This window comes from Symphalangus syndactylus, chromosome 1, assembly GCF_028878055.3.
Source record: "Symphalangus syndactylus isolate Jambi chromosome 1, NHGRI_mSymSyn1-v2.1_pri, whole genome shotgun sequence".
NCBI classification, from domain to species: domain Eukaryota; kingdom Metazoa; phylum Chordata; class Mammalia; order Primates; family Hylobatidae; genus Symphalangus; species Symphalangus syndactylus.
The window spans coordinates 132,706,931-132,733,521 of NC_072423.2; the positions used below are offsets into that span (position 1 = coordinate 132,706,931).

General features: G+C 34.6%; 3 protein-coding genes across 11 annotated transcripts in view; 1 reads left to right on the forward strand and 2 right to left on the reverse strand.

Moving 5' to 3' along the window:
- Positions 1–147, reverse strand: part of RBMS3 (RNA binding motif single stranded interacting protein 3) — a 1,708,877-nt gene extending 1,708,730 nt beyond the window's left edge. For all 3 annotated transcript variants that reach the window (XM_055284824.2, XM_055284864.2, XM_055284860.2), the window contains exon 1: positions 68–147. In XM_055284824.2, coding sequence (XP_055140799.2) covers positions 68–147 — 80 coding nt within the window. The remainder of the gene's footprint in view (positions 1–67) is intronic.
- The window catches only part of CMC1 (C-X9-C motif containing 1), a 112,165-nt gene that overhangs the window by 3,738 nt on the left and 81,836 nt on the right, over positions 1–26,591 (reverse strand). For both annotated transcript variants that reach the window (XR_010120272.1, XR_010120277.1), the window contains 2 exons: positions 14,936–14,990; positions 9,159–9,196 (listed from right to left, as the gene is read on the reverse strand). The gene's annotated coding sequence lies outside the window, so the exon portion shown is untranslated. The remainder of the gene's footprint in view (positions 1–9,158; positions 9,197–14,935; positions 14,991–26,591) is intronic.
- Positions 110–26,087, forward strand: AZI2 (5-azacytidine induced 2). Of its 6 annotated transcripts, XM_063637052.1 has the most exons (10): positions 176–703; positions 1,194–1,232; positions 7,721–7,805; positions 8,679–8,899; positions 10,688–10,810; positions 11,269–11,368; positions 12,427–12,575; positions 16,891–16,949; positions 22,660–22,778; positions 25,151–26,087. In XM_063637052.1, the coding sequence occupies exons 4-10, from the start codon at positions 8,684–8,686 to the stop codon at positions 25,561–25,563; spliced, it is 1,179 nt and encodes a 392-aa protein (XP_063493122.1). In that variant the 5' UTR covers positions 176–703; positions 1,194–1,232; positions 7,721–7,805; positions 8,679–8,683; the 3' UTR covers positions 25,564–26,087. The 6 variants fall into 6 exon arrangements, with proteins under 6 accessions (XP_055140848.1, XP_055140858.1, XP_063493122.1 ...); XM_055284873.2 differs by lacking the exon at positions 1,194–1,232 and having other exon boundaries at positions 110–703; XM_063637057.1 differs by lacking the exons at positions 22,660–22,778; positions 25,151–26,087 and adding an exon at positions 17,372–17,942 and having other exon boundaries at positions 228–703.

Here is a 26,591-nt window from a genome sequence, read left to right on the forward strand (position 1 = left end):
CGCACTAGAGAGCGCCCCTGAAGGGGTCCCTCGGCCTAACAGACAAGGTGGCTGGTAACGCTCTTACCCATCTCCACTCCGCCTTCGCCTCCGCCTCCTGGCGTCGCGCGGCCGCGCCCCGTCCCGCCGCGGAGGCTCACGGGACATGTAGTACCCCGCGCGCCACTCCTGCACTTCCCCACCCCCACGACCGAACCTGCCTTCGCTAACGCCCTCCCAGCTCCCTCGGGCCTGACTTCCGGTTTCCTCGCGCGGCCCTGGCGCCGAGCCCGCGGACGGCGGCAGCCCCTTTCCGGCTGAGAGCTGATCCACACTTCCAATCACTTTCCAGAGTGCTTCCCCTCCCTCTGGCCCGTGCTGGTCCCGACGGCGGGCCTGGGTCTCGCGCGCGTATTGCTGGGTAACGGGCCTTCTCCCGCGTCGGCCCGGCCCCTCCTGCCTCGGCTCGGCCCCTCCTGCCTCCGCTCTTCCGTCCTTCCAGAACGTCCAGGGCTCTTGCCCAGTCAGAGGAAATGGGACTCCCTCCGCGACGCACCCGGAGCAGCTCCCTTCGCTGTGGAAGCAGCGGTGTCTTCGAAGAAACCGGAAGCCCTTGGTGACCCCTGGCGACCCGGTTTGTTTTCGGTCACCCGGTTTGTTTCCAAACACTAAGGAATCGAAACTCGGCGGCCTTGGGGGCGGCCTTACGTAGCCCGGCTTCTGGGTGAGTGACCTGCCAGGGCCGGGTGGAGGATAGGGATGCGGGCAGTGTCGCGGCCAACCTCCTTTGCTGTTGCTGCTCCAAAGAGACACGTCATTTTTTTCTCACTCCCTCGTGCGCCCCCTCCTTTGACTAGGGAGCGGCCCACTCCTGGGCATCCCTTTCCCCAGTCACCCCCACACCCAGCTGTCCACACCCTTTCCCCTGTCACCCTCACTCCCAGCTGTCCAGGCCCTTCTTGGTCATTCACTTCTCTAATTACTCCTTTTCTTTCCGTACTCTTACTGGGGCGCCTTCAGTTTTTTTTTCATTCATTGAGACTGCTAAATGCTTCTTTCCGATACAAATTATCGGAAAGAAAACAGGGACATTGGCTAGGACGGTACTCCCTGGGGCATCTGAGTGGTGAATATCGACCCCCTGCACTTGATCGAGGGCTAACAGGTATTCGTCGTTTCTCCAATGTCTAACCTGTATACGGTATTCATTCCAGCCTGCAGCTGTTTGTTGAGTAACTACTGCTACGTGCAAGGTAGGCTAACACCCTCTACACACAAGAAACCCCAATATTCGAAGGCGAGATAAAATACCCACGAAAACTCTAATACAAATCAAACCATCAGTTGCTCCAAGAGGTGATGGAAATTTGCTAAGGTGATCAAAGACAGACGTACCAGGATTAAAATTGGCCCTTGCTCCTTAAGTATAGAAGACATTTTGGGTTTTAGATTGGAATTTCAAATTGGATTGAGCAAGATCTCAAGGCACAATTTCATTTCTCTAAAAACGCCATATCTAATTGCCCAATCTTGTGATCATTCCATCATCTGTAAATTGAGAACAGTGCATGCTTTACAGAATATTTCCAAATTTTAATGTGATATTGTTTGTTAGCGAGACATCTTACGCAAATAGGTTTTAATATTAAAGAGACAGCATAACATAATGGGAAATGACACTGGATTAGGTCAGAACACCAGTATCTGAATGCTGATTTTTCCACTTACTTGACAATGGGTAAGAGGCTATACTTTTTCCTCATTTTCCTTATCTCTGAAATGGGGGTAATACATACTCTAAGGCACCAAAGCATAGTTTCTAAGAGTTATGTGACTCTGGAGTCAGCTGCCTGATTTTCATTTCTGGCTCCCCTACTTTCTAATGTTTTCATGTCTCAATTTCTCCACCTGTGATCTGAGGAGATTCTTTACAGCCTCAGAGGTATTACATAGATTTACTGAATGCTTATGAAGAACAAATGAGATAGTTTCTCTAAAAGGTGAAGCACACTGCTTGGTATACCATAAACGCTTGGCTAGTATTAATTACCAATGCAGAACCTTGTCATTATTATTAAGCAAAATGCTGAAGTTTTTTTATAATCCATGAAGTAATAGAACCAATCTTTTTTCTTTTTTATGGCACTTATATTCAGAGTGCAAGTATAGTTGTCTTATCACTGTTAGAAAATAATTTTCAATAACACCAGTAACATTGAATGTATGGTAGATACTCAGTTGCATTAGAGGTATTACTGTATGAAAGGAATGAAAAGAAGTAGACCGCTCTTCATACCTGTGCTAACTCTGGAAGTGTCTTGATTCTGTGCAATACAAACTGATTTCTGAACTAACGCAGTTTGTTGGATAACTCAGTGAGAGTCATAAAAATGGAACTGGAGTTTTTCTTCATATTGTATATCTAATGCTGAGTACATTTTTGGACATTTATTGAATTACAGGGCATTTTATTGCTAATGTACACAGATTAAGAGATGATGTCTTGAAAAGAGGTACTTGATGACCTTTCTTTATAAACTAGTTAGGCTATTTTACAAATTGAGAAAGGAGAATAAGCGTTGGTCTGTTCGTCTTCGTAAGACTTAATCCTTGCCCCATAGTATTTTGACTGATTGTACGAAATAGGTTCGGGAATATCCTAACTTTTCAGAGGTAGAAAGGTGGTGAAAATTCTAAATATGATTTACTTCAGGAGGCAATATCGAATAAAGAGCCTACCACCTTGATTCAAACTTCAGTTTTGTCACATACTGCTGTGGTGAATACAGGCAATTTACCTCACCTCTTTGAGCCTCAGTTTCCTCATTTATCATGGTGCTAATACCTTGCCAAGTTTGGTGTAGACTTGAGATAATGTGCGTACCATACCTTTTATGCAGTTCCTGGCATAAATGTGAATTCCCTTCTCTCTGTTTAGGTTGCCATTATTCTGTATTTGTATTAAACTTTTGCCTTCACAGTTTAGTAAGGCGGCATCTTAGTGATGTAGTCTAACCCTATCGTTCTATGTAGGTGGGAAAATTTTGATCTAGAGAGGTAAAGCGAACTAAACTATAATCAGGGTTGCAAATCCTAGACTAGAATCTGTGTTTCTGAATCCTGGGCAAGTGTTCTTTTTGACATAGTTATGCCTTGTCCATATTCTTCTTAGGTAACCAGAATCCCTTTTGTATTGCCTCTCTGAATGTTGTATTAAGACCATAGACTTCTGACAGCTTACTTAGGTTCACATCTCACCTTTGCCACTGATTAGCTGTGTAGCTATAGGTAAGGTATTTAACTTTTCTAAGACTTTGTTCATAACAGTACTTAGCTAAGTGGTAGAAAAATGCATGTGGAAGCACTAATGACTGGCATATGGTAAGTGATCAATAAATGGCAGAAATAAAGATGATGAAATACGAAAATGGCAGGTATAAAGGTGATGAAATATGACAGGATAATCATATTTATTCCTAGAAAAAAGACCAGTCTGATATCAGCAGATATGTTTCCTAGTATCCCAAACTTTGACATACGTAGCATATGAACAACTGAGAGTTCTCTTGGTGTTGATTGCAATGATGAAGACTGAAATTTAAGATCTTCTAAAATAATTCTAATAATATTTGAATCTTTTTTTTCCCTGTGTTTCTCCCCAAGCTTCAGGTACTACTGTTCTTATTTCTGCCTACTTTATCTGACAAATTGTGCCCTTTCTCCTTTATCATTCTTGGGAATTTCATTGTTCTCAAAAATAATTGTCAATAGTGTTTACCTCAATATTTTCTAATTCGCTTTTTATATTTAAGTAAACCTGTAAGGAGAAACAAAGTTTAATTGCCAAATATATAAAATGTTTGCAGGACTACATATAGATATATTTGCCTATAAATATGCTTTATTTAACACCCCACTATATTGTGATGAGATGATGAATGTGAAATTACTTTCTATAATATTAAAAATAAAATCTAAAGGGTGTTCACTAATTCATAACATAGAACTAACGGTGCCCACAAATGTTCAAGGATACTAGTTAGAATTGGAATTCTGTAAATTACTTGGTAACTGCTTGGCTTTGTTCTCTCAGATGAGTGGTTCTCAAATTGGAATATGACTTAAAATCACCTGGGTGCTTATTCAGAGTACATTTTGCAGTTTTTCACCCCAGATATTCTGATTTGCGTAGATCTGCAGTGGAAGCTAGGAATCAGTATTTTTTAACAGAACGTGGCGGAATTCTAAGGCAGTGGTCCACACCTTAGTTTGTCAAACACTGCTTTCAGTCATCTCCAGCTTCTTAGAATGCCCTTGGAAAAGCAAAATTTATTTATGGAATGTCCCTGTGGAATACATTTATTACTGATTTTCATCACTGAGAGAAGTCCACTTAAGCTTGTCTTTAGACAGTGTTTTGAAGTTTTGAAAGTTCAATTTCTGCTAGACTATTTAAAATACTATCTAGTCTTTGGTAATTTTAATTTTTGATAACAATATTCTGCTCACGGCACTTATTTTTTAAAGATTAATGAGAACAAAGATTTATTATTTTAAGAGCATTTAAATTATGATAAATAAGACTCAATATAATGTTAAGTTTCTTCAAATGTTAAACGGTATAACTAGCTTGGTCTAGTTTGTCAAATAGAATAATAGCCAGTTACACTTTTACCATTTATCTAGAAAATCAGACTTCATGGGTCAGCTGATTTGGATACACACACACCCCTGTTTCATCGCAACAAAAGTGTATAAAACTGATTATGAGACTGATTACCATAGCACCCTTTACTTCTCTGTTGAAATACATTTTATAAAGGATGCTTGCATAGCAATAAAACAAAAGGCAACACATAGCCTACTTTGTTACTTTGCTAACGGTTTTCCTTTCATTATATTAATAAATATAATGGGATATCTGCCTTGTATTGTTTCCTTTCTAAGATCTCATTTTCCCTGGCCCTGTAGTTTTTACTCTCCAGAAGTCTGGTTTGTACAGACTAATATGATAAGTATTAATATTCTCATGCTTGTGATTTCATATTGATTTTTGCAGGGATAGTAATTAAAATTTTAATTTTCCATTTTATAACAAATTTAAATGACAGTTATTTTAAAACTTAATAAAAGTTGATACATATATGTGGTGCTAGCACATTGTATGTTTTAATATATGGCTATTTCTTACATAAGTTTTAGGACAGATAAGCAATTTGATGCTGCTTTTCATCGTATTCCAAGTAATGTTTATAGTATATAGAATAAATATATAGAATAATGGTATAAAACTTGAAAAAATCCTTTTATGCCATTGTTTTCTTACAGAGACAACATACATGCAACTTTTGATTTATAAATAAAAAGGTAGCATATCAATAGATAAACCAGTCTGACTACTCATATTGTCTTAAAAACGACCAGCTATCGTGTTCTATAAAATGTGACATTATTGTATCAATATACCCTCTTCCATGTAAGGTACTTTCGTAAGCCTTCTGAGGGGTTCCTAGTTTTGTAGGAGTGTAAGGTTTTGTAAAAGATTCATTGGAGAGGGGAAAATATTAATAGCTCAGGCTCTAAAATCCAAGTCCTGGTTTATACTAATGATGTGATCCTAGCTAAGCTTCTTTACCTTTCCAGGTCCCAGTTTTCTCATCTGTGAGATGGGTTTGATAAGATTTTGTACCTCATAGGGTAGTCTTGAGAATTAAATGGGATCATGTTTGTAAACATTTAGCATAATGCTAAGTAGTTTATCTGGTTGTGAATTAAAAAAAAAAAAAAAAATACTGTAAGTATTCACACCCTTTAATCATGTCCCGGCCTGTGTTTTTAAAATTCAGCAGAATAAGCACCAAAATCCACAGTGCCTCTACCCGGAAGGACCATCTCAGTTTGTCTCCATCCTGCCTTTTTAATCTCATCTCCTGCCACTCCTCTTCTCAACCTTTCTCCCCACACTTAGATCTTTGAACTTGTTGCCCTGCTGGAAGTTAGCAAACTGTAAAGGTGTAAGTACAATAAGTACAGTACAATGAAAATAACCATCCTTTTCACATAAGAATACAGTCTTAAGAGACATTTGCTCTTTTGTGGTATCTTCTTTGAAAACCACTTTTTCTCCCTATCCCTCAGACCCCCCATAGCATTCTGTTGTTTCAAATTTATTACCTACGTTTATGGTATAATAATAATTTTTCTGCACAACTCTGCCTCTCACTCTGGGTTTTCCTTGCTGTGTAAATGATTGTTTCATGATAAAAATGAACAAGTAAATCACAGCTGAGCTAGTTAGAACTTTGTGTAAAACAGAAGTGCATGAGCCCTAATCCTTAAAATACACAAACTGCAGGATATCTGTTTTTGACTTCGTAGAGCAGTTTATGTTATTTCTTGTTTTCAGCTGTCTTTAGAAAAAATCCACATCAAATAAATCCTGCCCATTGGGTTGAGTATTAAATTATCTAAGTCAAATGTCTACTATGGGCACAATTTTACCTCTCCTTAAACCAGGCTGCATTCTACCACTTACCTAGCCATCTATGATTATTTTACTTGCTCTACTTTTAAGGGGAGTGTGTGTGTGTGTGTGTGTGTGTGTGTGTGTGTGTGTGTGTGTGTGTGTAAGAGTCTTATATGAAGATATATATGCATACTTTCAGTTTGCAATATGAGAATAACCTGTACTTTTCTTTTGAAAGGAAATAATGAGAGTTTCAGCTAGCAGTAGCATGACTGGAATGATGTTTGCTCTTATTTTGGAATATCATTGAATCTGGAGACTGAAAAGTAAACTCTTTTAGAGGAAGAAAACTTAAACTTTTCATCATTAGGAGAAAATGCAGCTTGCATCAGAAGCAGCATGAGTTAATTATGGTTCTGAGAATCTGCCACTTTTTTGGTATACTGTAGATAGCATAGTCTATTCTTGTTCTTGGACTTTATTGAAAAACTGGGAAAGATTGTACCTTAAGAGTGGGAGTTGTCCTGTATGGTTAGAAAATGTTAAATTGATGTTAATGAAGATTGACTGGATGGCAGGTTTTACCTACTCAAGACTTGTATTATACACATTTATTTTAACCTGCCTTTCTTGTAATCCTAGATACAAATTGCTTAGATGCTCCCAACTGTTGCTTTAGTTGACAACAATTGGAAATTTTTAATTGTACTATTAGAAAAGCAAAAATATAATGACATAAGACCAGACCCAGAAAAACACAAAACCTTTTGTTGGTATTCATGTGGTCTGAAATAAGGCAAAAGAAATGTTAAAGGGATTAGTTGACACAAGGAGGGAGATTAGACATTTTGGAAGAAAGCAGGCATAGTGAAACACGGGTTGGAAACATGGCTGTAGTTAAATTGCCTATGTTTACATCTCAACTCTCCACTTACTATGTTACTTTGGAAAAAATACTTAAATTCCTCCTACCTCACTTTCTTCATCTATAATGTTCTTGAACAGTGACTGATATTAGTAAGTAACCAAATTTTATTTCAAGCAAGGGATAGTTAAAAACTCACTTTCTAGTAATAATTACTGACCTAAGATACATGAAATTCAATTGATAATCTTTATTTAGAATGCTATATTCAGTTTTTTATTTTAAACTAAAAAATATTTAAAAGGACGTTTTAGGTTCTCTTGCATGATCTAAAGTCCCTCTTATTCTGTTTCTCCCAGGAGGTCTTAAAAGGTTTTAGCCACAGTTTCTCCTTCCATCATGTTTTTCAGGAACCTAACTCTCAGAGAAGTAATGCTGGACCTAACAGCAAAAGTAGATGTTCAGAGCAAGTCAGTTTTTCGTTAAACAATGAAGGTAACTAGCCTCTTCTCTTAGGTTTTGGAGTCACAGTTTGATTTGAATCCTACTCTACCCACTCTTCATTCAGTAATCAATATTTATTGAGCAACTTCTACACAGTGATGAGTTGGGGACACAATGATGGGCAAAACAGACATAGCCTCTGCTCTCACAGAGATTAACATTCTTCTAGATTTAACAGGGCTAATTCAACTTTCTAAGACCTACCTGTAAAATATAGATGATACATATTTCATAGAATTGTTCAGATAATTAAAAGAGGTAATATTAAAAGAATGTAGTGCATGATAGTGGGACATATTGGACACTCAAATGTTAATTAATTTGTCTTCTAAATATACAACAAACATAACCAATTACTGGTATGGAAAGATAGAGTACGCATTAAAACTTCTATAATATTAATATGTTGAATTGTACTCAAAGAATTTTTGAAAACTTATAAATTGAGAAGCTATAAAACTTGCTACTAATAGATCTAAGTGGAAATGTTAGGAGAATAAATATTTGGGGATGAAGTATTTTAAAAAATTTTGATTGTTTTAATGAAACTGATATTTCAGATTTTTATAGAACGTACTAATAATTATGGTTTTAAGTGGTTTATAGATATCATTTAATATTCTTAAGACTCTATGAGGTATTTGCTATTATTTCTTGTACTTTATAAATAAGGAAACTGAGGCATAGAGGTTAAGCAACTTGCCCAAAGTCAGACATTAAATGGTAGAGTTTAGAATACAACCCAGGCAGTCTGGTTTTTAAACCTTGTCCTAGTATTTACATTATTCTTAAATATAACTTTTTTTCCTTTTCACTTATTCAGTGAGACATTTGTCACTCATTTTTTTTTTTTCTTTTAAACAGCTGTCATGGATGCACTGGTAGAAGATGATATCTGTATTCTGAATCATGAGAAAGCCCGTAAGAGAGATACAGTGACTCCAGTTTCAATATATTCAGGAGATGAATCTGTTGCTTCCCATTTTGCTCTTGTCACTGCATATGAAGACATCAAAAAACGACTTAAGGATTCAGAGAAAGAGAACTCTTTGTTAAAGAAGAGAGTAAGATTTTTGGAAGAAAAGGTAATTTTTATCTTTTACCTTCATTGCATTTGTGACATAAGGAATAATTCAAAATATTTGAAATTTTGAATATTTTTTGTCCTGTCTTCCATGATTGTACTAAATTTCCAAGAATAACTCACTGCTAATCTGAAAACTCTGGGCATTATACTTATCCTGTGTTTCACATACCATGTACTTGGTAAATATTTGTAGGAGAGGATTTAACAACTTGGAGTTATATTCCAAATATTTTTCTTTCATTTTCAGGTTTACTTACCTCCATAGCTGCATGTATTTTATTCAGAGTTTTCAAATCTGGGCAAAAAAAAAAAAAAAAAAAAGATTTACCAACAAAGGAAATTAAATGTCAAAGGAAGAAGCTTCTGGAACATTGTCCAATAGGTTTAATAATATCTTTACCAGGGCTGAAATCTTTACTTCAACATTCTTTCTCTTAACACGTAATAGGAATAATGGTTTTAATTGATAAAATAATGTTTTCTGTTTACCTTTCCATGTATAATTGTGACACACCTAACTGTTACAGAATATATAAGTAAGGTAGCTGATTCAATATAAAGCACCAATCTACTTGGCTTTATGTATGAGGAATATTATTCAGTCATCCTTTTATTTTTGAGTTTTAAAGTTTTAACTTAGCTTAGTTTCTATTTTTTCAGCTCAGATAAGAGCATTTTTATCCTACAAAGAACAGCTACCACAAAAGGTAAAGAATGCATTGTCCTGTGTAATAGAAATTAATTATCCAAGGAAATGAATTATCCTATATAAAAAAAACTTGAAGATGGGGCTTGGTAGAGTTTGATTCATTTTTGGTGGGAAGTAATAGGAAAGGAGTCGGTTGTAAAATAATTATAATTTATTTGTATTCATATGAATTATATTTACTTTACTGTTGATTATGTAAATTTGTAACATATTGGGATACAGTGAGAGAAGGTAACATTTTGGAGCACATAGCTTTATTTTAAAGTTTAGTAGAAAAATGGGATTTTATGTATAGTTAACATTGGAAATATTTCTGTACTTCATGACCAACAATCCTATTAATTCCTATCCTGTAATATAAAGGATTTAACGAATTAACACACACTTCTATTTCTTAAAAAGTCAAGTATGCCTTGGCTGGGCACGGTGGCTCACACCTGTAATTCCAGCACTTTGGGAGGCTAGGTGGGTGGATTGCCTGAGGTCAGGAGTCCAAGACCAGGCTGGCCAACATGGTGAAACCCTGTCTCTACTAAAAATAGAAAAATTAGCAGGGCGAGGTGGTGCGCCTATAATCCCAGCTCCTCGGAAGCTGAGGCAGGACAATCACTTCAACCTGGGAGACAGAGGTTGCAGTGAGCTGAGATCGCCCCATTGCACTCCAGCCGGAGTGATGAGAGCGAAGCTCAGTCTCGAAAAAAAAAAAGTCAAGTATGCCCTAAGGTGCTGCTTTTTATGATTATAGAAATTAGATACTTTTAATTTAAAAAACATCTAAGCAGTGTGTATCACATCTATACTCTGTTGTAGTTATGATGATTTAATGTTATAAAACAGATACCATGAATTATAAAATACTGATTATGTAAAAGCATAGAAAGCTTCAAAAAATATTCTACACATTTTTGCTTTCTATGTAAAGATTAATTTGTGGAAATGAAATACTCACCTAATGAATCCAGGCTTTATCCCCTTATTACAATGATTGAAGTAAGATATGGAGCCATCAGAACACTGACTTATTTTTTATCTATAGAATATTCTCTTAAGCTTTCTCTTCTAATTTCATACCATTAGCTAATAGCTCGATTTGATGAAGAAACAAATTCCGTGGGACGAGAACAAGTAAATAAGGCCTATCATGCATATCGAGAGGTTTGCATTGATAGAGATAATTTGAAGAGCAAACTGGACAAAATGGTAAGTTGATTTGAAAAGAATGACATCTGTATTTTGGAAATGAATTTTCTCCTTCAAGAGGTTTAAAATTAGAAGTAAGTTAAATATTTACATTTAGTAATTAAAATTTTGTATACATGTTCAAGGCAAAATGGAAATTTTAGTAATATTTTAACTTATTTTTATGTAAAATATTTAGATGTAATGATGTTTAGGACTTAAATACATCTAACACCACTGACTTATTTTGAAAAACTATGACATGGTAGATTTAGTCTTTTTTTTTTTTTAAGCCAGTGAATAATGATGTCCTAAATTAGAAAAAGAAAAAAAGAGATTTCTGAGAAACCGAGTTCATTTTGTCACCTTGCTTTTAAAGACAAGAATGTGTTTTTTTCAATATCTTCCTGAAAATTACAATATAATACCAATGTGTAGATTTTATTGAATGTAATTTGGCATTTTCCCTATTTAACTAGAATAAAGACAACTCTGAATCTTTGAAAGTATTGAATGAGCAGCTACAATCTAAAGAAGTAGAACTCCTCCAGCTGAGGACAGAGGTGGAAACTCAGCAGGGTATGCCAGTTACTTGTTATAAATATTCTAACAGAATTAACATATTTTTCCATTTATTTGTAATATCAACAGTTTTCCGTATCCATATGCTAAGACCTTAACTTATTTTTTAATTTTTAGGTTTATGTTAATTTCTCTGTTCTACCTTCACATAATATCAACTTCCTTTAACTTTTCCTTAGCTATATATTGCACTTTTCCTAGAGAAAATGTGATGGTTTTTATTCAGGTCTAGGTTGTGATGAAGCAGAAGAGGAAAAGAGTAGAAGCCCTGAAGCAAGAAGTAGAAGTGAAATCATCTAGCCCACTGGTTGTCCTGGCTTCTCTTTCTTACTGAACATCTTGCCCACAGTTAAACACACTGCTGTGAAGTTGTTAAAATTTCTTTTTCTTTCTGAAGGTTGTTACAAGGTGCAGATGAAATGTTGGGGTGGAAAGTTGGATCTGGGGCATATGGATAAATAGCCTGTTCCCATGAATATTCATTTTGATGAGACAAGCTAAGAGTGGGCCTCTGAGAGACCTTCTGATAGGAGATTGAGATGCAATCTCTTAGCATAGCTAGTTGGAGCTTTTTGTAGCTAGAGAGACTGAGGTACTAATTTAAAGAATAAAGCAGTATCCAGTTGTATTGAGTTTCTGCAGTGGAATGTTTAAGGATAAATTGTTTTGACATCATGCTCTGAGCTTGTTGGTCAAACTTCATACTCTCTGAGAGGACTAGATGGAATGATTAGCTGAGCCTCAGTTTATTCAGTTTATTATTTTTGTCACTGTTTTAACCTTATGCAGAATATTGATCTGTCTGCAATTTTAGCATATGCTTATTTTAGCGTAGGTGTCTTTAGAAATTCTAAAACAAGATTGCTAGATTTCTTATTCTCCTTAGCATAGATATTTGAAAGTATTAATAATTACTGTTTTTAAAAAACTATTGATCATATATGTTTTGTGTTAGTTTTTCTATTATCTACATTTTACCAGAATAACCTATTTTTAAGAATTGCAGTCAATGTAGAAGGAAAAGATAACAATTTCAGTGTCCGTGCTTTTTGTAGTGATGAGGAATTTAAATCCACCTTCATCAAACTGGGAGGTGGAAAAGTTGAGCTGTGACCTGAAGATCCATGGTTTGGAACAAGAGCTGGAACTGATGAGAAAAGAATGTAGCGATCTCAAAATAGAACTACAGAAAGCCAAACAAACGGTATTACAGAATTATTAAATTGAGAAATTCAGTATTCTTTGTGTATCATATGTAGGATTTATAACTAAGATTGTATTAAACCATAGAGTTAAAATAAATTGTAATTACTTAGAGAATGTTCTATTCCTTAAAAAATTCTTGTTTATCTACCTCTTTAAGCATTTCTGCTAAAATTTGACATGCCATATACTTTTAGTCTGTCACAAAATTATACAATTTTGTTTTTTAAAAGGTTGATTTTTAGTAAGCTTATTAGTTTATTATAACTGTTCTTTAAGACTCTCTTTCCTTCAATTTCCTTATTTTTTTCTCTGTAAAGTTTAAAGAGAACTCAGGTTTTAAGTCCTATATTATTTTACTTAATAGTTTCATTAATTTAGCTATCATAAGGGACAACTCGATTTTTATAATTAAAACAACAACAAAAAAACACAACCAACAAACAAAACATGACAGAGCTTACTTATTTTCAAAAGACTAATACTTTGGGGGCATTTTTAACTACCAGCAAATATCTGAGAATTCAAGAATTGGAAAAAAATAACAAAAACCTGCCAAATTGCTGAAGTGTGTTTAGTCTGAAGTCAACCACTAAAACAAGCTGCCTCTTAGGTCCTCACCAAGAGTCTGTTTGCCCAGTATTTTACATCAGGTTCTAACAAGCTTGGATCTATGTTTTTAGACATCATGACGGTGCTGAGATTAAAAGAAAAAATGATAAAGAAGCAAGGTAGTGTGAGAGCAATGCACCAAATGCAGATTTTAAGTAATTATTACAAGAAATTGAAAAGCTTAGTAGTCTGGTGCAAATAGCCATTTTATGCATTCATGTGTCTCAAACTAAGGTATAACCAGTTATATAATTGTTTCTCCACTCAACCATGTTCCTGCCAAAACATTCTAACACTATTGAGGAATTGTTTCTTACTTCTTGTTCCTCTAGGATGCCACCACCTGAAAGGGGAACTCCATCCCATACTTCCTGACTGCTTTCCAGATTCTGCCCTGAATCTCAAGTGTTCTTAGATGGAACTGATACTTCTTTCTTCTGTAATGTAGTTTTTATGAGAGGTGACCACTCGATAAGAATGAGCCAGACATTGAGAATAATATAGCACTCTGCCTTGTCTTTGGCCAAATGAATTCCTCTTAACTGAGCAATGAGAACTCACTTTGGCACCCCCATCCCTGATAAAAGGGAAACACTACAAAAATTACTGTCAACTCCCTTAGAGTCAAAGTGTTTTTTTTCCTACTTATAAAGTTGATTCTCCCAGCTTTGAGCTTGTGGCCACACACCACAATTCCTTCAAAGACTCAGCATCCTGTTCCACAGGATGGTTCCACAGAGGCTTCACCACTGAGAAGCCTCTTTTCAAAAGATGGGTTTACAGGAAAAGATATGCACCTTGAAGTTCTGAATTATAATTGTCATTATTTATATTCTGTTTGAAAGGAAATAATTTGATAGCCTTTATATGTGCTGGATATTTTGTTGTAACGTAGCAAGCAGTACCTTGGAATCGGAAACTTAGCTCATAATTTTGGTGTTGCTTATTAACTGTAACATTAGGAACACCATTTTACTTTTGGGAAGTTATTTTCTGTAAAGTAGACATTAAATACCTTTTTTCATGAAGGTTAAATTAGTGTATATAAAGCAGTTATTAGGGACTTTAGACGTCTTGTATACCAACTTCATTTACTGATCCAGTATCTCTTTTACTTCTTTGGCCCAAGAGTCTGTATTTCTCACAGGATCAACTGTTCTGAATATAAATGGCTGGAATATTAGGGGACACAGTTTTATTCTCCTGATCAAACATTACTATCATGCTCACAAGACTTAATATATTGATCACAGCCAGTTATCATAGTGGCCATTATATAGTATGTTCAGTAGGTAAATGCTTTTTTAAAAAATTTGATTAGAGTAATCCAGAAGGACAGTACTTTTAGGTATTTATGTGTATTGAAATTTCTATTCTTAGCATTTTAGTTATTCTTTTCCACTAGATGGTGCTAGGGAATAAATTTGCTTTTAGTTTAAATTCATCTGTCATAAGTAACCAAATCACAGAAACAGACTTCTAGAGGTAGAAGAAATCACTTTCTTTAACTGATGACTAAATTAAATCTGAGAGACAGGAAACTTTTAACAGTTGAAGATGAGCTAAGAGAGGAATATTGAAAAAGAAATATTTATAACATGGCCCACAGCTTCACAGGCATTTATTAGGGGTAGGGTGAGGCTGTGAAGTTAAAAAGGGCTCACTGACAACTAAAAGAAATGAACAAAGAAAAGGAAGAGTGGAAGTAACAGTTTATCAAGTGTTCCAAGTTGAAATCTTGATGCATACTTTCAAATCTTGTTTCGGTGATGTTGCTGATCAGAGTCCTCTTGGATACAGGAATCTGAGAGGAAGCCAAATAGAGAAATTTATGTTCACAATACTCTAGCCATATTACTGTAGCTCACATTACTCTAGCCATATTAAAAAAATTTTTTTTAAGATGATACTTTCAGTGAAGCATTTTATAAAACCTTCTGAAGTATGTAATAGCATCCTACATGGATATAATAGTGTTTTTGTTTGTTTGTTTGTTTTTAAATATTTAGTGAGGGAACTCAATTCATTAGTATTTCATGTTAGTGAGGTTTCAGGGGCAGTTCCACTATGGGCCTTTTAGACTTTCTGTGTCCCCTAATATTCCAGCCATTTATATTCAGAACCGTTGATCCTATGAGAAATACAGACTCTAGGGCCAAAGAAGTAAAAGAGATACTGGATCAGTAAAATTAAGTTGGTTTAGAAGACGTCTAAAGCCCCTAATAACAGTAGCCCAGTTAGAGATTCACAGTGTACTGTACTATATTAAAGGTTCTGCTGTAGTATAGAAACCTATATAACTTGAACATTATTTCCCAAGATTTTATAGCCATGGGCCTCACCTTATATGAAACTCCCACATCATGTGGCACTAGTTGGGGAACAGATCCATTACCACCTTTAGGACATAGGTGATCTATTACTAGCCAACAAAAGGGTCTTTGAATACTAGATACAGTCTGTATGAGCTTACTGCTGATGTACATTAGAGTCTGAATTGTTAGATAGTAGTTGGAAAAACATTTTCCCACTCAAACTGTCAATTTTTTTATATTGTTGGCTTTAAAAATGAGGAAGGTTTTCAATGAATGTATATGCATAAGTATATACTAACTTTTAAAAACAATTTTAATTGATGATACAAAGGTACTAAAAGTGATCTGATCAGATTCCATTATTTCCTATAAGGCACAGGAAAAACAATGTCCAAGGATATGTGTCTGGTTAATGGTCAAACCTCCTGGACCTGTGGGCCAGTTCTGTTTCCCCTCTCCTTAGGCCTCCCTAAGATTTAACTTAACTGTTAAGAGTTTTAAAATCAGAAATCTAGAAATGTTTTAACTCCTATAAGATTAGGTATTTTTCACATTTTATTCTCAAGTTCAGAGTACTCATGAAGTCCTTGTGTTGCTTTTTAATGTTTCACTGCAAATTATATAATTTAGATTGTATTAGTAAGATAATAAAATTAAAATTTATATTCTGAGCTTATACTGGCCACATCTGCCAGGAGAATTAGTACCTGTGATAATCATTTTCATTTGTTACAGATCCTTAAATGAGAATGCATTGCAAACAAGTGTGTTAGAGTTGTCTCAAACATACTAAGTCATTTAAAAATAGCTTCTGAAGGTTCTTTCTGTCATATCTGCAACCTAAATCAACTAAATTTAAAAGCATATAGGGACTTTGTGATGTCCTCGCCAGGTCATTTTTAATCCATGTGGAAGGAGGAAATGTATGCTGATGTTTTACAACAGTAACCTGTTAAAATTCTGGTGTGTTTTTGGTACTACTACGAAAAAGTAAAATACCAAAAAAACTTCCATTTTCCCATAGAATTCATTCAGCCGTACCATAAGTAAACAGAAATGTGATAAATGTGTAATACTTTTTTGAATATAGACTTCAGATTGGTATCTTTAGAAATATATTTTGTAAGATTACAAGGTCTTTTACAGAATGAGAGCAATTTTATTCTTTTAAAGAAAATTAAAGCATTAATACTTTAAACCATTGGAAGTGATTGAGATATTTGTTATAGATTGGAGATATTTCACTAAAATTGAGTATAAAATCTAATTTTATTCTTTGCACTTACAAATATATTCTGTAAAACCTGAACATGTCTCTGGTAATAAAGAGCTGAGAATAAATTGTAAAAATTACAACTTTTAAACTTCTTTTTTTTAAACAAATGACAGGATCTGTATCAGGAAGACAATCTGAAGAGCAGAGATCTCCAAAAACTAAGCATTTCAAGGTATGACCACTCTTCAGCACTAGAACAATACGTTGTCTACTTCCATAAATCACTTTGTGTAGGTCCTTGTATTTCTTTTATGACTTAACCTTAAAACCAAAAAATGGATATTGTTTGGATACTGAATGTAACCTCTGATCACAATATATTTGTAAAATAAAATTTAATTGTTAATAACAGCTTTGAATTTAAGTAGTACAAAAATAGGATGCCTTAAACTTTCTGAACATTTAGTAATGTTTTAGGTATGATTTTAGGGAACTAGCTATGTGGAAGTATTCTGTAATACTGAATTTGTACATGAAGAATTATTCGTTATCTATATATAATAACATTCCTTTGTCTTAAGAGCTTACTTGGCCATTGTTAGTCTTTGGGATAGCATGAAATTTATTTTTTTTGTTTTTTGTTTTTTGAGACAGAGTATCTGTAGCGCAGCCTGGAGTGCAGTGGCGCAATCATGGGATAGCATGAATTTTGAGGACTGTTCCCTCTTCGCATAAGAATAGAAGTAGCCATCAGAGTTCATATACTTTTTCAACCCTTTTTCCTCAAATACGTATCATTTTTACTTAAGTAACTTCAGTTCTGTGGTTTTTTTTTGTTTTTTTTTTTTTTTTTTTTGAGACAGAGTCTCGCTCTGTCGCCCGGGCTGGAGTGCAGTGGCGCAATCTCCGCTCACTGCAAGCTCCGCCTCCCGGGTTCACGCCATTCTCCTGCCTCAGCCTCCGAGTAGCTGGGACTACAGGCGCCCGCCACCGCGCCCGGCTAATTTTTTGTATTTTTTAGTAGAGACGGGGTTTCACCGTGGTCTCGATCTCCTGACCTCGTGATCCGCCCGCCTCGGCCTCCCAAAGTGCTGGGATTACAAGCGTGAGCCACCGCGCCCGGCCCAGTTCTGTGTTTTAAGCTATCTAGTAATTGTTGCTTCTACTATGTTAAGATAGCCTCTCTACATTGTTACCCTCCATCCAATAAAAAGTAATGATCTGACTTCATTGTTTTATCATTTGGCTTCCAAAGTTTACTGACCTAAGTAAATAATGTGAATTGTATCAGGCCAATTTCTATCAAAAACCTGCTTTAGAGAAATGATCAATTAGGAAAAACAATTTGAGGAAATGACATACAGCCACTCTTCTAGATCAGGGGTTGGCAGACTTTTTCTATAAAGTGCCAGCAGTAACTGTTTTATTCGGCTTTGTGAGCTGGCAGTACAGCTGTTGATATTTAACTCTGCCATTTGAACAGTACTTCAATTATGCCTTCGAATTTTATCTAAGTTTACTGCAAGGAAACTTTTTCTTTTTTTGAAAAATGTGTCTAGTATAGTGTCCATGTAAACTATTTCTTAAAATTATCTTGTCAGTTACCTTCTTTTCTCCTGTCAACCTAGGTTTCCCCTTATTTTTCTGTATTGTCCTTTTTATAAGCCACTTCTAATCAGTTTAGAAAGTAGAGAATGAATAAATATCATCAAAAGAGATCAAATACAGGGGCTATATAAATAGTACATTTGAAGCATGTGATATAGAATGGAATTTCTGCTTCCATTCATGGGAGATTACATAATTTGGATCATATCCACTAAGAATTTCTTGAAAACCTGACTCCCCCAAAAAATACCTGTTTGAAGGCATCAGATAACTAACAAAATATTGAAAAATCTCTGTGCCAGGATTTGGGGAAAGTTGTAGTCCCAAGGAGATGATTCTGTTTTCAAGGCTGCAAAGCTATAATTGTGGCTCCAGAGTATAGTCTCGCAATTCTTTAAAGCTCAGTATCAATTCAGAGGACAGTTTTTAGAAATAATTGCCTTAAATTCAGTTTAAAAGTTATTTTGTGTTAAAGCCATACCAACAGTATGTATGTAAAGAATTGTGTAATTATTCCAGTGGCTCTCTTAGTGCTCATATACACTTGTGGTTTTTTGCAAATTGGTTTGCATTTGTATCAGGTAGACAATGTGAACTGCAAAACTGATTAGGTTTCTCTCTTCTGGTTATGTACTAGAAAACTTACAACCAAATTTGTGGCCTACTGTTGGTCAACTTTTATCATGCATTTTTATGTTAACCTCATTCTCCACTGCATTTTGTTTTGTTTTGTATTTTTTGCCTCATCATTTCTGCCTGTTTGCAGTTTATGTTCTTGTGTTTTGTTAATCTTTGTAAGTTACTTTATCCACTTGTAAGAGGAACAATTCAGATGACAGATTAGTTTACCATATTGGAGAAAGTACATAGGGATATTACCATTAAACCATTAACTAAAGGTTTAGATATTTTTAAGGAATATTTTTCAGTTATTTGGATAACTTGCTTTTTTGGAACTCTCCTTTTTTGTATTTCTTCCATCATATTGCCAGGCAAATGAGGTAGTATACTGTTTCTCTAAGATAGAGTGAAGCTTTTAATTACTGGAGGCCTTTTATATGATACTCCTTGTATAAAACATCGTTTAACAATAATAGCCCTATCAGAAATTTAACCATGTCTTGCCAGTGTCCTGTTTTGAGCTTTAGGTTGATGGCTTCAGTTTTTAAACCAGATCTGGATAGGGAGTCACTGTACTTCTTTTACTCATCATCTATAAACTTATATTGTGGAACTGTGTTACAGATGACTTCCTAAAATGCAAATTCCAGGTTTAGAAAAAAAAAGATTAGTGTTTTTCAAGCTCTTCTGTGTTTCCTTAGTGCTGTGAAATTTTATTAGTTATAATAAGCATTATAAAAATATGGAATAAGTCAGAACATACCAATACCAGAGTGCATTACACACAATAAGGGTAAGTATGGTTCCTTAGAACTTGTTTTCTTTGGGTTGCAGTGTAAAATGATTCTTGCTGTGCCTTGCAATAAAAAATGAGAGCCACTTGTTTGGGGGGAACCACAGTTGTCAAAATACACACTTTTAAGTCTATAACTCTTGGCTAAGAATATCCCATAGTTTAATTCTACTGTGATGGAGGATGTAATAGTTCAGTAAATTTTCAAATGCTAAAGAAGAATATGTATGGCTGAAGTAGAAACTCAAGTAAGTGGATTTTTCTTACACAAGGAATAGTTATTTCTGTATTAACGAGTTCCATATATAGTGTCAATTAAGAAAGCTGGGCTTTTAGCTGTTAAACTTTGTAAGCAGGACATGTACTCCCTCCTTCAGTTGTGGACAAGCAGGTTTCACTTAAAAGTCAGAGATGTGAAGCTTTATACTGAGAAGTATAAAACTTAGAAGATTGTGTTGGCAGTCAGCATATTGTAGGTGCTTGGTAATTTATGATGATATCAAAAATGTTAGTCCAAAAGGGCAGTGATCAGTCATTAGACCGGGTAAGTGAAAGACAGCTTTGAACAGCAACATGGCAGACTGGAGTAGACTTCTCAACCCATTTCCTCATGTGTAAAATGAGGTTACTCACTTTACCAAGTTGGTGTGACAATGTAGGTGAAGTGCCTAGCATATAGTAAGTGCTCAGCCATCATTATTTGTGCTTTATCTGTTTTTAGAGTTCTCATTTGAGAAGCTTCAGTGTTACATTTCAATATTTTAAGTAGTTGTATAAGTTCTTTATAGACAACTATATATATATTACTAGCATTTTGCTTATGTGGCATTTAAAGCAAAACTAAACTTTATACTCCCAGTTGGGGAACTGCAGTGAGGATAGGAAGGTCACAATCTATACATTGTCTTTGAAATACCTAGATAAGAGGTTTAATTGGAAGCCTGCTAAAAATTAGGGATGACAACTTGCCTTTTCCAATATCATTTAAATAATGGTTTAAACATTTTGTTCAAGTAGATAGAATTTAAAATAATTTTTTACACACTTTGAAGATTATAGCACTTTAATATTAACTGTAAAGTGCGAAACACTAACTGCAGTTATTTTGTTATCCACAAGAGGGAGAGCTATACTTAGTAATAATTTTAGATTTGTCTATCTGTAGTTTTAAATTCAGGTTACATTAAGAGCAAAAAACAAGACTACGTGTGTATTAAACTCAGTGACCTAGTTTTTAACTAAACCTAAGTTTTAAGCAGTCTTCATTAAATTGAACTGAAAAGTTTGTATTAGGCACTGTAAACACCGTTATTAGAATTGTTTCTCTTATTTCCATGCCTAGCTGTGTATTTTAGTACTCAGAACTGTCTTCAGTATTTGCTCTTCTTTTCTCTAAAACAGGCACTGATTTACTGTCTCACTCCAATTATAAACTATTTTTAAGCTGTATTATTCATACCATGACTGAATGAATGAATTAGCACATGTTCAGTGTTTACACTTAACTGCTATATAATGTGAGTAACTCTTCGGAAAGCATACTGAATGCCTAGAATTGTACCAAGAAACCAACAACTCTCTTCACACTTAAGACAGGTTCCTATGTGAAACATTCATTGTAGCAAACAACTCAGATGTTTTTTGGTGAAGTAGACATGGCTAATTTTGTGAACTATTTGACACCTATTAAAAACTTGCAAAAAGCTCTGTGATTTCTAATATACTACAACTTAACAAATGATGTTTACAACAGACTAAAGCAGATTTTTCTTAAAAGCAGTGTAAAGTTTATTGACAAAAAGGTATTTCACCTTACATAATTCAAAATAATTAAATTTTATATATTATATATTAAATATAAACTATATTACTTCTGTAATTTGAGATATTAGATTTCAAAAATGTTATCCTTTTGAAGTTTGTTTATGGTAACACAAAAATTGAAGCATAAGGTGACATGTTTGTCTAGTTTGATTTCTGTACTACTAAAATTACACTAGTATCTAAGAGGTAATAATTTTTTTTAATGTTATAAGATTTAGTCCTACATTTAATATTTTGTGATATTCCTTTACAACAAAATGAGAATATGTGCTGAAGATTTTAATTTCATTTAGTTGGCAATTAAAAAGCAAAAACAGAAAATCATGAATGTCTGAATATGAATGTTTAATGGAAACAAAATGGATAAAAATTAGATTTAAAATCACTAATTATAATTTCTTAGATAATTGAGGTAAAATACTTTTAATTATAAAAATAGGAGAGGCATTTTTGAAGTTTCTATTTCTGTTTCATATAATCCTCCCTCTCTAGCTTCTTTTTCCTTACCAGGAAATCATCTGGCTCTTCATGTCTTGTGCTGTCATGTCACATTGGTTTAGAACCAACATTATGAGACAGCCCAGTCAAACATAAAGAATGTAATGCATGAAACCTAAATTTTATTTTAATGTGGACTTGGATATATATTCAGCAGTTGATACATCATTTCAATTCACAGTGTCAAAACAATCAAAAGATAAATACAAATTGATCCATATTTGAATGAATGTAACTTTACTCTTAATCAGATTTGCAAATAATGTATTTCTTACTACTTATTAATTAATAGCTGCACATTATAGCCTAAAATAAAATCTCAGTTCTGAGACTCTGCAAGAAGTTCTCATCAGTTATAATATTTTTATTATACCATTTAATATAATAGTTAATTGCTACGTATCAGATGGACAGTGTTATTCTTTCAAGATCTTTTCACTTATTAATGCCCTAAATGTCTTTCAATTGTTTTATTCAGTTTACATCATCTCAAAACTAATTGGAGCAGAAACTTGATCTGCATATTTCTAAAGTTATTCCCTTTTGTCTGTAAAAAAGAATGATGAGTATTAACTTTTTGTAAAATAATTTATTTCAGTGATAATATGCAGCATGCATACTGGGAACTGAAGAGAGAAATGTCTAATTTACATCTGGTGACTCAAGTACAAGCTGAACTACTAAGAAAACTGAAAACCTCAACTGCAATCAAGAAAGGCAAGTCACTGTTTACCGGAAACCACTGATTCCAGCCAAACTGCCTGAAGAGCAACTAGCTGTCATATCTTATCAAAATCTCATCAAATGAGAGATTGATAAGCCAAAGTATATATAGTACGTTCGCAGCCTACCCATTCTCTGCTTTGGCTTCAGTCTCATACTGGTCAACTTCACACATAAAGGTGTTGCTGATGTGTTTTTTCTTCAGTACTGTATTCTTTTCCCCTTGTGGCTTTTCTCAGCCAAGTGTTGCTTATGTGTATAAGACTGAGGTGTTAAGTTTGCTCTAGTTGACCTTTTACCACAGCTACTTCATATATTTTTAAAAAAAAAAAAGACACCAAAAGCAAATATTCATTCCAGTGCTACAGAATACACCAAACACCTAGCTTTTTAGGTTGTTTTGAAAAAGAAAACAAACTTTGATTATTTGGGTTTTTGCATTTCTTATAAGCTTTTCTTTCCATAAAGGATATAGCTGATTACAACGAAAACTAGGTGCTCTCCCCTTATGCCCTTCAACCAAACAAAAATTTTCATTGCTTTGCCTTTCATATTTAACTGCTTGACTGACTGAACTTTTTGATTTTTGTGTTAACTAGTAGTAGCTACTTTCGCCAAAGCTATTTTTATACCTTAGAGAAAAATTAGTACATTTGTACCTAGTATTACATAACAGGTATATTTCTGAAAAGCTGTGTGATATAAATTTGAATGCCCTAAAATTTATTTTTAAAAATGAGATAGAACTTTTTATAAAAAATAATCACCATCTAGTTTAAAATTACTTATTTATATTTCACATTGTCTTAAAGAGGACACGAGGATTGTGTCATAAATAGTTCTCCTCAGGAGTGTTTATTAGTGAGGAAAAATGTTAAATTTTGGGAAGGAAAATTGAATTTAGAACTCCTCTTCATTTTTAGAGAGTTGGTTACATATAAGTCAGGGAAAATAGTATGGTGTTTTAGCAAGTCCAGCTTAATTTTTGGTTCTTTGTCCTTGAGTTTTCCAGTGGTCCCAGTTATATATGAGACCAAAGGTTGAATGTACAAATAAGATCTCTCTATAAAGGGACTCACAGAGTAATTCTGCATTGAGTTTTCAATGTAGCTTTGTTTACATGATAAATAGAACTACCAAAGAATAATAAAGGAGCAATGCTCTTTTCATACTTGGACATGGCTCATCCTTGTGTTCCTTCCTAGCTGATTAATAAGGTATTTTTCAGTGCTTTGGAACATAAGTTTTCTAGCACATTTCCTATGACAGTGGCAGGCTCAAGGTCACCACTCCTTACACAGAACTCATTGCTTTGAGGAGTACAGAGATGAGACTAGAACCACCTTTCTCCTGACCTTTGTATCACCTTTTTTCCAAAGCCAAACACTACACTTCCAGTTCTCCTCCATCCGTATCCACCCTCCCAGGAAAAACAGTGAGCTTATTTTATAATGCCGTTCAATCTGTTTCTTCTAAAATTACATGAAGTCAAGCCTTAGTTACACTTGGCCATCCTTCTTGAGCTAAGGATAAATTTACCTTTCCACACTGGTAGGCTGAGCTAGAGGGAGAGGAGAAACCTGTATTACCAATGTGCTGGCTGTGGTGAAATAATAGCTTTTAAGTAGTCTTTTTCTAGGCCATTGCATTTGTACAAAACTTTTTTTTTTTTGGCTTTTTTTTTTTTTTTTTTTTACTTTACCTATATTGTGACCACAGTAGCATTAACATTTGCTGTGTTTTACAAGAAACAAGATTTTACAAATTTTATTTAAACTGCTTTATCCATAAAAGCCTTTGATATATAAAAACTTCATTTGGGTCTCACCAATTAAAAATGCAATTATTTCTGAAAAATTTGCTTTTGGACTGCCTGTGGACAAAGAGTTTGAGCAAAGGAATATTATATTTAACTAATATGTTGCTAAAACTTAAGAACTGTCTCAGTCCCCACTGCCATGTGAACAGTCTGCAACCCTTCTCCAGCCACAGTAAGAGCCAAGAACAGGATCTTTATTTGTATTTTAACTGTATTAGTTTCCAACTTTTAAAAATATGTAGTTCTTCATCTTTTAAAAGCTCTATGACATAGTTGGGACAGGAATTCTATATCCATTCTGCAGACAAGGAAAGAGACATCAGGAGCAGCTAAGAGACAAATATCTAAAGTCACAGTAAATTGCTGATCCAGGATTAAAACTCAGATCATCTGTCATTTATCTCCTAGTCACAGTGCCTCAATGATCACACTAACTTGGAAATCTTAATTTCATCACCAGTTCTAGAATTCAAATTAGTGAAGTGTTACCAAATTTTATGATCACAAATGTCATGAAAACTGACATTTAGTCTTGTTTTCTTTTTAGCCTGTGCCCCTGTAGGATGCAGTGAAGACCTTGGAAGAGACAGCACAAAACTGCACTTGATGAATTTTACTGCAACGTACACAAGACATCCCCCTCTCTCACCAAATGGCAAAGCTCTTTGTCATACCGCATCTTCCCCTTTACCAGGAGATGTAAAGGTTTTATCAGAGAAAGCAGTCCTCCAATCATGGACAGACAATGAGAGATCCATTCCTAATGATGGTACATGCTTTCAGGAACACAGTTCTTATGGCAGAAATTCTCTAGAAGACAATTCCTGGGTATTTCCAAGTCCTCCTAAATCAAGTGAGACAGCATTTGGGGAAACTAAAACTAAAACTTTGCCTTTACCCAACCTTCCACCACTCCATTACTTGGATCAACATAATCAGAACTGCCTTTATAAGAATTAATAATTTGGAAGAGATTCATGATTTCACCATGAGGACACTTATCTCTTTCAGTGGTCCTCCCAAGAAATTATTTAACAAACTGAAAGGGGATTTTGATTAAAATTTTGCAGAGGTCTTCAGTATCTATATTTGAACATACTGTACAATATGTACAAAAACCAACATAGTTGGTTTCCTAGTATGAAACAGCACCCTCTAGCTCCATATTCTAAGAATCTGAAATATATGCTACTATGCTAATTAATAAGTAAACTTAAGGTGTTTAAAAAAGAGAACTCTGCCTTCGATAATAATTGTAAAATTTTGCCTCTCAGAAGAATGGAATTGGAGATTGTAGACGTGGTTTTACAAAGTGTGAAATGTCTAAATATCTGTTCATAAAAAGAAAAGGAAACCATGTATGTTGCTTCAAATTGCATAATGGAACAAATGGCGATGTGAATAGGTTACATTTCTGTTGTTATAATGCATAAAGATATTGAAAATATAATGAAATAAAAGTATCTTAGGTTATACCATCTTTATATGCTGTTGTGTTTCAATATTTGATTTAAAGTGATTTTTTGGTCACAGTGTTTTGTTGATAAAATTTTAGAATTGAAGTTTGAATTCTAAGACTCGAAACAACCTGATCACTGAAGCCAACTTTGTCCCAGCACATTCCTTAAGTCCTAATTGGAAAAAAAAAAAATGAAATAGTTGAAAAACTCTGGAGTGTAAACAAATGATTGTAACCCTACACGCTATTCAATAAGTAGTAGAAGGAGCATCACATAGATTTCAGTCTAATCATCTGCCCTTCAGTGGGCCATAATATAAACATAAATGTATGTGTGTAATGATAAAAAGTCATTTTCTTCAAAGGGACTACAGCTGCACGTTGTGTAGAGCAGCTTCTAAATTGTTAGACTTTGTGTTGTAATATTCTATTATTTATTGAGAAAGTGATTTTAAATTAGAATTTTTAATCATAGAAATCAGGGTTTGGGCTGCATTGATATTGTCAATCATGAAATGTCCACACACTC